The sequence below is a fragment of the Leucopleurus acutus genome (assembly GCF_964270905.1).
Source record: "Leucopleurus acutus genome assembly, chromosome: 11".
NCBI lineage: Eukaryota > Metazoa > Chordata > Mammalia > Artiodactyla > Delphinidae > Leucopleurus > Leucopleurus acutus.
This window is the reverse complement of record NC_139152.1, coordinates 17,957,077-17,969,428: the sequence shown is the minus strand read 5'-3', so window position 1 is coordinate 17,969,428 and position 12,352 is coordinate 17,957,077. Positions and strand designations below refer to the sequence as shown.

Here is a 12,352-nt window from a genome sequence, read left to right as displayed (position 1 = left end):
ATTGTTATACATTTGCTTTTGTTGTAAGCATTGTAACATCTTGTTTAGCTGTATTTACCCAACCCTCCATGTGAGGGTAAGTCTTTTCAGCAGAATTATGTCTCCCAATGTAATCTTCCTTGTATATTCTCGTAGCATTCTGTGTATAAAATACCTCATTCTGTATTTTAAATATTGCTGAGAGAACGTTTTAATGAAAAAGTTGGAAACAAAATGTGACGCTGTCTGGAACCATCAGCTGTAGACACTGATACTGTCCCGCTCTCTGTAGACGGCGCGAGTCGCGACATCTCCACCTCTTCATGCCGGCCGTGATGGGATTTGTTGCCACTACAACATCAATAGTATATTATCATAATATTGAAACATCAAATTTTCCTAAATTACTTTTAGGTAAGTATGATCCAAGTGTTGTAATTGTTGTTTTTTCCCCCAAGAGCTATTTGTTTTTCTTTTTCCTCATAGTAAATGCTCTCAGCGAGGGTAGGGATTGGAAGGCATAAGAATTCTTCTTTAGTCTCCCATTAAATGTGGAGATGAAGTAAGTTGAGTTATTATAGGCTGTGAAAACTCTATCCCCTCAGGACATCTGATGAGCAAGTCACCCCAGCTAGTTCTGCGTGTTTCTGCCTCTGGTTTGGAGGCCTGAGGCATTTTCCGAAGATCCAAGTCTTTCATGGATGCTGTGGGCATGTCATACTCTTCCTAGAATTGCTCTTGAGGCATCGGGGGCCTCTCTGCAGCAGAGTGTGGTTCACTGCCCCCAAAGCACAGCCCCTCACATCTACATCCTGCCTAACATTACTTTTTATAAGCCTCTCTTGCCTTCTTGTCCTGTGGAAATCAGAGGCTGTCTAAAGTTGTCCTAATTTTATTTTTTGCTTTATGCTGAAATAAAGAACTCATTCCAAATAGTTACATGTAATACTGTGATCCATCCTTGCATTCCTTGGTGTACACCTTCATATAGAAAGCTGAGGTGAAGTTACAGAACGTGGATTATGCATGGGCTGCAGGGGACTGTGTGTCCTCTAAAATGGTAGGCAGAGTTGTATGTTTTTGTGTGAGTAAATGTTTACAGTTTTCTAAGGTTCATGGATTTCGTTTGATTGTTATTTGATGAAAATGACATTGACTACTGAATATAGCAGTTAGGAAAAGGAATGATTAAACCACACAAATATTATTTTATTTGTTTATCCAGAGGATATTAAAATTTGAAATGAATAAGTGATACGTGATTATTTAATTCTGTGTTGCGTCACATTATATGATTCAGCAAAGGTAATCAAATAAAAACAAGTTATCAGGGTTCAATATTCATTTAAAAGGCTTGTCCAAGTCAGAATTATCTTAATAGAAAGCCGTTTGGTATAAAATTGTAGGCAGATATTATTACGGAAATCTTATGTAGATGCCAAAAAAAGGCAACAGCAAAAATACAAATAACATTGGGAATTCAATACTCTTGACATTAAGTTTCTGAAAAACTGATGTGGATATAAGAGTTAAAAGATGTAATTAGAAAGGAAATGTGCAATTTAATAATATTTTGAAGGAAATGCAGTCAGAATCCGGCTCTAAATTTTTATGTAGATACAAGACAGAGGGCACAATTTGATCATATTTCTGGAAGGACTTATAGGGTTAAAAGCTAGTCTAACTTTCTTCTTATTTTAGGAGAGAAATATTTGGACCTAGAAGAATCACACATGTTAAGAACCCAGAACTAGTAATTTTGTCCCAACATTATATTACGAACATCACCAAACATACAGAAAGTTGAAAGCATTAGATGAATACTTATTTTTCTACCACCTAGATTCTTCAGTATACATTTTCTTCTATTTATTTTATCAAATATCTACATCTTTCCACTCCCCTATTCATCCATCAATTCATCTTAATTTTTTGATGCATTTTCAAGTAAGTCACAGGCGTTGCTATTCATCACTCCCTGATTATTTCAGCATGCATATTATTAGCTAAAGTTAAATATTTGTTTGCAGTTCTTTTTGTGAGATAAAATTTACATACCAAAGTACAGAAATCTTAATTTGTTAAATGCATACACCTGTGTAACCCTATCATGATCTAGAAAACTGTCATCATCCGTGAAAATTTTCTTGTGCCCCTTACTAATCAATCCTCATTTTCATCTCTGTAGAGGCACATCTAACCGATTTTTTTCTCACCGTGGATTAGAGTTGCCTGTTCTAGAACTTCACATAAATTGAATCATACAGTGTAAACTCTTCTGTGTAAGACTTCTTTCTCTCAGCATGATTTTTGGAGGGTCACCCATAATGTAATATCAATCAGTATTTTGTTCTTGTGATTGTTGGGTTGTATTCTACTGTATAAATATACCACAGTTTTTCCATTCTCTTGTCAGTAGACCCCTGGACTGTCTTCAGATTTTGGCTATCATGAAAAAAAGCTGCTATAAACATGCATGTACAAGTTTTTTGTGAATGTATGTTTTTATTTCTTTTGGGTAAATACCTAGGAATGAAATTGCTGGGTCATAGGGTAGGTACATAAATGTTTATATTTGTAAGAAACCACAAGATTTTTTCTCAAAGTGGTTTATTTTACATGCTTACTAACAGTGTGTGGGAATTCCAGTTGTTTCTCATCCGTTTGAAGATCTTGATTTTCTCATTTAGCCATGCTGGTGGGTGTGTACTAATAACACATTGTGGTTTTAATTTGCATTTCCCTGATGACTAATGATGTTGAACACTTTTGATGAGTTTATTGGCCATTTGTTATTTTTGTGAAGTGCATATTCATATCTCCTGCCCACTTTTTATTGGACTGCATTTTTATTATTGAGTTGTAGGAGTAGTTTGTATATACTAGACACTAGCATGTCATCAGACACATGTTTTGAGAATATTTCCCTCCCAGTCTGTGGCTTGCAAACTCATTTACTTAACAGGGTCTTTTGATGAACAGATTTTAATTTTAATATAGTATAATTTATTATTTTTTCGTGTATAGTTACTGCTCTCTGTGTCTTAAATCTTTGCCTTCCTTCAAAATATGTTTCCCTCATATTCTCCTGGGTTTTTTAAGAAGCTTTATACTTTCAGTTTTTATTTTTAGGACTGTGATCCATTTAAAATTGGTTGTGTGTATGGTATGTATATGAGGTTGGTGTCAAGGTTCTTTTTTTTCCAAATGTATAGCTGTGTTTGAGCACCATTTGTGGAATAGACTTTCCATTTCTCATTGGATTTCTTGGGGAACTTTGAAAAAATTAAAGCAAATGACTTTAAGTATGATCTATTTCTTGGCTCTGTATTTTCCATTCCTTTGATACAGTCATGGATTTTTATGCCATCACCACTCTGTCTTGATTACTGTAGCTTTGGAGGTCTTGAAGTCATGTATTACGATCATACAGCTTGTTTTCTTTGTTTTTCTCCCAAGACTGTTTTGGATACTTTAGTTCTTTTTTATTACCATATACGGGTTAGAATCAGGTCGTCGGTTCCTACTTTAAAAAAACATTCCTTGGGGGGCTTATGATAGGGATCGCTCTGAATGTACAGAACAATTTGGGGGAGAACTGACGTCTTACAAACGTTGAGTCTCACAATTCATTCTTTACTTTTTTAGGTCTCCTTTCATTTCCTGTAGCAATATTTTATAGAGATGTAGAGATCTTTCATGTCTCGTTAAAATTATTATTAGCTTTTTTGTTTTACCACTGCTGTTATAAATGGAAGTGTATTTAAAATTTTATTTTCCAATTGTTTCTGCCAGTGTGTAAAGTACAACAGGTTTTTTATATTGACCTTGTATCTTGCTACCTTGGAAATTCACTCATCACTTTTCATTATTGCTCTGTAAGGTTTTTGGGATTTTCTATATAAACAAACATACCATCTGAAAGTAGAGACAGTTGTACTTGTTTCTTTTAAAACTTTATGCTTTTTTTTTCTTTTTCTTGCTATATTGCACTACGTAGAACCTCCAGTAAGATGCAGAATAGACATGGTGAGAGTGAAATCCTTATCTAGCTCCTGATGTTAGGGGAATATAATCTTTCATACTTAATTATAAAATTGATTATAGGCTTTTTTTTTTTTTTGCGGTACGCGGGCCTCTCACTGTTGTGACCTCTCCCACTGCGGAGCACAGGCTCCGGAAGCGCAGGCTCAGAGACCATGGCTCACAGGCCTAGCCGCTCCGTGGCATGTGGGATCTTCCCGGACCGGGGCACGAACCCGTGTCGCCTGCATTGGCAGGTGGACTCTCAACCATTGCGCCACCAGGGAAGCCCTAAGCTTTTTATATAAGACCTTATCAAGTAAGTTTTTTTCTATGCAAAGCTTTGCTTTCTCAAGGGTTTCTTTTTTTAGTCATGATAAATGTTGAATTTTATTGAAAGACTTTTTTTCCTGCATCACTTGTAGCAATTATATTTCTGTTGTTTCTGCTGATGTACATTGATTGGTTTTTCAAATGATAAAGTAACCGAGCATACTGGGCTAAGCCATACATTGTCATGATTTGTTATCCATGCTACATATTGCTAGAGTTTGTTAGGGTTTTTTACATTTATTGTAAGGGATATTGGTCTGGGTTTTTTTTTTTTTTTTTTTTTTTCCCTCACAATAGCTTCGTCAGGCTTTTATATGCTGGGATACACAGATGAATTGGAAAATGTTCTCTATTTCTCTGTTTTCTGAAGGACATTGTGTGAGATTAATTTCATTTCTTCCTTAAATGTTCAGTAGAATTCACCAGTGAAGTCATCTGGACCTGGAGTTTTAACTAAGGAGGGATTTGAAATTATAAATTTATTTCTTTATTATCGACTCTTCAGAGTATCTGTTTCTTCTTATGGCAGTTTTGGCAGTTATAGTTTTTGAGAAATTTTCCTTTGTTTTCTGAAATTACACAAGCTTATTTTTATTTTACTTTTTTTTTTAGATTCAAGGGAAGTTATCTTTATTTTCTTAACTTTTTATTTTATATTGGAGTATAGTTGATTAACAATGTTGTGACAGTTGATAGTTCAGGTGTACAGCAAAGTGATTCAGTTATACATATACATGTATCTATTCTTTTTCAAGTTCTTTTCCCATTTAGGTTGTTAGATAATATTTAGCAGAGTTCCCTGTGCTTTACAGTAGGTCCTTGTTGATTATCCATCTTAAATATAGCAGTGTGTACATGTCAGTCCCAAACTCCCTAACTATCCCTCCCCCTCATCCTTCCCCCCTGGTGACCATAAGTTCATTCTCTAAGTCTATGAGTCTGTTTCTGTTTTGTAAATAAGTTCATTTGTATCTTTTCCTTTTAGATTCCACATATAGAGAAAATTTCTATTTCATCTAAGTTTTTGGATTTATTGTCATAAAAGTTGTTCAGGATATTCCCTGATCATACTTTTTAAGTACCTAGGATATGTAGGGATAACTCTTCTTTTATTCCTAATATTGGTAAATCTGTGTTGTTTTCCTGATCAGCCTAGCTGGGGACTTATGAATTTTCTTGATCTTTTCAAAAAAATCAACCTTGTTGGATTTGTTCATTTTCTCAGTTATTCATTTTCTATTTTATTGCCTTTTTACAGTTATCTCTCATGTTTTTATTTTGTTCATTGTTATATCCTTAGCTTTTAAGGTGGAAGCTTAGGTCATTGATTTTGGACCTAATTTTTTCTAAAATAAATATCTAAAGCCATAAATTTTCCTCTAAGTATTATTTTAGTTGCAATTCTTAATTTTTTAATCTGTAGTATTTTCCTTATAACTTAGTTGAAATGTTTTCTAATTTCCCTAGTGATTTCTTTTTTAACATGTGGTTAATTAGAAATGTATTTCTTTTACATCTTTATTGGAGTATAATTGCTTTACAATGGTGTGTTAGTTTCTGCTTTATAACAAAGTGAATTGGCTATACATATATCCCCATATCTCCTCCCTCTTGCATATTGTTTAATTTCCAAATATTTGGAGATGTCTAGATATCTTAGTGTGTGGAAAAATCCAAAGGTTACCTCCATTATCTCTGCCTGGTGTTCACACTCTGTATACCTTGAGTGTGAGTGGACCTGTGACTTGAGTGTGAGTGGACCTTGAGTGACTTGAGTATGAGTGGACCTGTGACTTGCTTCCAGCCAATAAGGTTTGGCAAAGATGAAGATACCAAATCTGTTGAGACTGTAGCCCTAGTCCACACCTGGATTGCAGCCTTCATTCACAGAAACTGTGAGATAATAAATGTGTGTTGTTTTAAATTTCTAAACCTATCATAATTTGCTAAACAGCAATAGAAAAGTCAATATGCTTATTCTTGATTTTTAATTTAACTTCATCGTGATCAGAGAACATTCTTTATATGATTTCCATTATTTTCAATTTATTGCTTCTTGTTTTCTGAGTGAGTATACAGTGTGTACGAGTACCATGTGAATTTAACAATAATGTAGATTTTGCAGAGGTGGTGTATTTTTATAATATTAAATATCAGTCTTATACATATAAAGTAGTTCAAGGTGGTTGATAATGTTCAGACTTTCTAAATCTTCATTAGGCATATGTGTATTTTTTATTGTCTTTATGAAAAATGACACAGTTATCATAATTAAAAGTTTAAAATTTTCTGATAATACTGTCTTGAAGTCTATTTTATCTGATACTAATATAACCACTCCAGGTTTCTAATGCTTCTTGTTTTCATTGTATAGCTTTTTCCACCCACTTATTTTCAATCTACTGTTTCTTTATATTAAGGTGAATCTCTTTAGATAGCGCATAATTTGGTCCACTTATTTGTTCTAAATCCATTCTGACAATCCCTGTATTTTAAGCTAAAAAAAAAGATATAAGTTTCTATGCCAGTGTTCAGTTATTTCTCTCTAAGGAAGTTGTGATCACCCTTAAACTTTCTGGTTTTGATAAGTGCTGTCCAAGCGGGATTGTCTTATGTGTATTTTAGATTCCTTCTTGCTCATCTCATATTCATTTGTACTGAGCTTTATTCAAAGTTCAAAGTATACTGGATCCTTGACGACAGATTTCTAGGAAAGTCTGTGCTTTCATCTCATATTTCTGCAAAATGCTGGCGTGCTTATGAGATGATATAGATCCCTACTTTTCTGACCTACTTGTGGTCTAGTTTGCTCTATAGGATCAGTGTTCTTCTCTATGTACTGTGGATGCCTGTGGTGTTTTAAACCATTTGGGTGAGAAGAGTCACTTACTTACCTGAATTCTGATCAGTAAAGCAGAAGCCCTATTACATTGCTACATAGATTCCATAATAATTCCAGGATAACACCCCTGGCAATTGCAACATACTTACTAATGGATAGGTTACACAGTTTGTTAACTCTTTATATAATCAGGACTTCTTAAAAAACAAGACCAAAATATAAAGTCAACTTTAAAGTCTATAGAATTAATTACATGTTAAGTTCTGAAGAGTATAGTCTGTCCTATTTACATGTCTTCTTATATCTGCACATCTATCCCACATAATCAGAGTGGAAGCACTAATATTTTAAAGTCATTATCATACTTCCAATTCAAAACTCCAGAAGTACACTAAAGCGTATCTGTTGTTTTGTTAACAAATAAAATTATCTGGAAATAGAATATCTTAAATTGTCTTTGTCAACACTGTATGTATATTGAAATTTCAGTGAAGCTTTAAAAAATAGCAGTGAAAGATTGTATCTTTTCTTTTTACTTTTTATTTTTTCAGCTTTATTCCTGTATTGGGTAATGGCCTTTATCACGAAAACCATAAAGTTGGTCAAATACTGGCAGTCTGGTTGGGGCGTATCAGACCTGCGTTTCTGCATCACAGGCATAATGGTCATTTTGAATGGACTCCTGATGGCCGTGGAGATCAATGTCATTCGCGTCAGAGTAGGTATCTAGTGATTTTTGTATAGTTACTGGAGTTCAAGACCTGAATATTAAAGATCATTGTCAGTTAAGAATCAGTATTTAAGAGGATAAACAGTGAAATATCATCTATGTGTATAAATATAAAATTGAACTAATTACTAAGTTTCAGACCATTAATGTTCCCAAAATCTCAGTGTGACCCTGGAATCTATTTACTGTATTCATTCATAAATATTGATCAAGTGCCTATGATGTGCCAAACATTATGCTGCGTCTATATTATAGATGAAACTGTTTTCATCAGGTAGTTCCATCATCCATGATTGGTCCAAAGCAAACCTGGCTTGATCACATTAGTGTATTCGTAGAGACTTTGAATGGAAAAGAAGATAACCTAATCCAGTTTGCTCATTTCATTGGTGAAGAAACTTCCGTAGGTATAACTCTAGCTTTATAGCCAAAGTAATATGGTCAAGTCTCATACCTGGTCTGTGATTACAAACCTGTTGTACTTCCCGCCACATAACGCTGCCCGTTATATAGTGTGATATACTAGTGACTGAGTTTTCAATGTTCATTTTCCGTCAGAGCACTCTGAATTTGCTGTGAATGACAAGATACATGTTGCAATGGGTAGTGGAAACAGCGAACATTAGCCAGACCACAAATTAACAGAGTGACTCAACAGTGGTGTTGATAACACATGTAAGCAATCTGCACGATGTAAAAATATTCATTTAGTTGAATCTACCACTAAGTATCATGAAATATCGTGAAAGGATATCACGAAAGATTGATTTTTAGTGATAACTCTCTTTTAAAGGGGTAATTGATTTTTAGCATTGGCCCAAGTGTATTAAGTGTGAAATTCCGGAATTTAATTAGAATGTAGTCACAATGAAAGGGATTTTTTTTTTCCTCAGAAGGATATTTCAGAAAGGGATGGAAAGAAGTATGAAAATATAAATTTTGGCCTCATGAAATGAAAATGTAGAAAAGGTTAAAATTTTATTTTTAGTATGTGGAAAAAGAGTTAGGTTGTTATCCTGTGGAATTTTTCTTGCCACAGAGATATGTGTTCTTCATGAATCCTCAGAAAGTAAAGCCTCCTGAAGACCTCCAGGATCTGGGTGTGAGATTTCTTCAACCGTTTGTGAATTTACTGTCAAAAGCAACATACTGGTGGATGAACACGCTCATCATATCTGCTCATAAAAAGCCTATTGATCTGAAGGCAATTGGAAAATTACCAATAGCAATGAGGGCGGTAACAAATTATGTTTGTTTGAAAGATGCATATGAAGAACAAAAGGTAAGTTAGTATCTGTTTTTCATGTCCGTGATTGTAGAGAATGGGCCTATTAATATAAAGGCACTAAGCTTAAATAATACCTACAGTTAAGGAAGAGCAGATTTTCTCAATCTGTCTTTCCCAGTAGTTTTGAGTCATGTTAACTGGGCTGCTGAGAATATACCAGTAGAGCCTATGAAATATGGTGTGTGAGTTGCCCAGTCACTACATGAGGAGGGACAGAGAGAACACTGTCTTTTCTCTAGGACCAAATAGAAAGTAAGAATGAAGTTCAATAATTGTGTGTGTCTAATCCTTGCCACCATGTATTAATAATTCATGGAATTTTCATTGTCTTTTTTCAGGTATCTTGTCAATAATTTTGTTATTTAAAGGGAAAGTATCCATGAATAACTTTTGAGAAACTAAAACCCTTAAATTAATTATTAATTAAAATTTGGATTCTGTATTTCAGAATTGGGGAACTAAATTAAATAAAGGGGCATCACCTACCTACTCCATGTATCATGCTACCTATCTGGCAAAATTGGTTTCTTCTTGTACTTTCTCTGGGTATTTATAATTGCTTTTAAAAATTTAAATATCAGAACCTTTGGATATTTTCAATTTGTCTTGTTATCATTCTGAGTAGTTCTGTGTGATAGCCACCGTGGAAGATGTATTTTATATTGCTGTCACCTACAGATATTATTGTAATTAAAAATAGGAGTATTTACACCAACATTGGAAGGGAATTGGGTATGATGGATCAATTAAAGAGTTTTTGGCTGTTCTAAATCAAGATCAACAAAGCATTTATGGTAAATGATGAAAATGACCTCTGTTTTGTGTCAAAAATGTGTGTTATGAAATTAATATTGCAGGAAATGGTTACTACAAACGAACCTGAGTCACCTCTCTGGTTTCACCTCTGGGAAAAGTATTGCATAATATATATATATTTTTTTTTTGCGGTACGCGGGCCTCTCACTGTTGTGGCCTCTCCCATTGCAGAGCACAGGCTCCGGACGCACAGGCTCAGCGGCCATGGCTCACGGGCCCAGCCCCTCCGACTGGGGCACGAACCCGTGTCTCCTGCATCGGCAGGCGGACTCTCAACCACTGTGCCACCAGGGAAACCCTTCATAATATTTTAAAAACTTCTTTTCTAAAGCAAAGATGAACGCTATAGCCTAAGCATAGCTTAAATTTTCTGACTGCTCTTTATAATACAGAGTCACTTGAACTCAGTGTGTTAATGTCTTTTATCAATAAACTTTAAAAAGTAACTGAATTATTCATCTCACAGGGAGTTGAATATGAAACACGATTGAACTGTAATGCATTGAGTTAGCTTCTTTGCCACAATGAAGAAACTCTATCTACTTCCTCTCCAGGATGTAATTATAATTGTTCAGGTCTTAAAATCTTTTCAGCACATGATTATAGAAGTGTGAAGCCATGAGTTGGCTTAAGCAAATATGCCATTCTTCATTCTGCATTTCTTTGAGGAATAACTAGGAAACACAAGTGTAATGTAACTTTTAAAAAATTATCGACCCCCATTTATGGAGATGGGAAATACCTGGAGAAGAAACAATTTGAAGTTGGATGATCTCTTTTGTTTAGCTTGTAACTTGATAGGTGAATCTCTTGTGATCTGGTGACTTCAGAAATGTTAACTAGACTGTCAATAACCTGGACCTTTGTATTTTACTATTTTCTTTTCCATACAGTGTTATTTGGTAATATTCATGACAAATTTATTCATTTTCTAAATCAAAGGGAATTAAAATTAGTTTGGTCTTAAGAATTTGGGGTCATCCTTTGACAACGAAAAATAATACAAAATGTGTGAAAAACTGGCCTGGTTACTCTTCATTCTTTCTATTTCATTAAAACACATTCAGTAGTTATTGTTTACAAAGGATGCAAGGATACCAGACTATATGTACCATATTGAAAGGGATTCAGTAACATTTATTTTTAATCTTTTAAAATATAAGAAATATTGGAAGAGATGTCCATAGTTCCTAGGATTAATTGCTGCTCTATTATTTTATTATGGTTCCTCAAGGTGTTTATTTTTTCTTTCAGAAAAAAGTGGCCGAGCATCCGAATCGGACTCCATCTATATGGCTGGCAATGTACACAGCTTTCGGGAGACCAATTCTACTTAGTAGCACATTTCGTTATCTTGCTGACTTACTGGGTTTTGCTGGACCTCTCTGTATTTCTGGAATAGTTCAACGTGTGAATGAAACCCAGAATGGGACAAATAACACAACAGGAGTAAGTTTGTCGTGCTTTTGAAAGGAAACATATTATTGGCAAATTTCTTTATACTTGTTACTTTTTTAAAATGCAGTTTTATGAGCCATTCAAACAGGCTTATTTACAGAGAATTGAATGCTTTTTAAAAGAAAGAAAACAATAATTTTCCTTGTAGAGAAAAACATGAGTGTATGTATTCAATGAATGGATGTGGCCAACAAAATTATTTCTCAGATTCAGAGACTATAAACATTTAATAAGCGTTTACTGTGTGCTGGAAACGATGCTCAGAAATTTCATATTGATTATTTTATTAGATCTTTATAGCAATTCTGTAAAGAATTTTCATGCATGAGTACATGAGGGTGGCTGAGTCACTTTTTTAGAGGCCTATGACCAATGATATCGGCAATGTGATTTGTAGTATGTACTTTTATCTTTTCCTACATAGTAAAAGCCATCATCCTGTTTCACAATTATCAGGGCCAGTCACATTATACTTTTATTAGATATTATGTTACTGTTGGGGACTATATAGTATAAATTATTTGCTGTTATAAATTTATATCTTATATTTCCTGTTCTTAAGAAAGTCTGCATCATGAACTTCCCACCTAGTTTCTTTCTAAAATAAGAGTTGATTTCCCTAGTTTCACATATAGAAACTCTAGTCCCGATGAATCAATTTTCCTTTTCTATTCTCTCAATCTAATTTCCTGTCCTCTTTTCTTTACCTTTTTTTTTTTTTTTTTTTTTTTGCGGTACGCGGGCCTCTCACTGCTGTGGCCTCTCCCGTCGCGGAGCACAGACTCCGGACGCGCAGGCCCAGCGGCCATGGCTCACGGGCTCAGTCGCTCCGTGGCATGTGGGATCCTCCCGGACCGGGGCACGAACCCGCATCCCCTGCATC

General features: G+C 34.7%; 1 protein-coding gene across 1 annotated transcript in view; it reads left to right on the top strand.

The window, feature by feature from the left end:
* ABCC9 (ATP binding cassette subfamily C member 9) overlaps nt 1-12,352 on the top strand; it is a 147,304-nt gene that overhangs the window by 12,116 nt on the left and 122,836 nt on the right. Inside the window, exons 6-9 of the mRNA XM_082849932.1 lie at nt 272-393; nt 7,729-7,895; nt 8,947-9,189; nt 11,266-11,460. Coding sequence (XP_082706058.1) covers nt 272-393; nt 7,729-7,895; nt 8,947-9,189; nt 11,266-11,460 — 727 coding nt within the window. The remainder of the gene's footprint in view (nt 1-271; nt 394-7,728; nt 7,896-8,946; nt 9,190-11,265; nt 11,461-12,352) is intronic.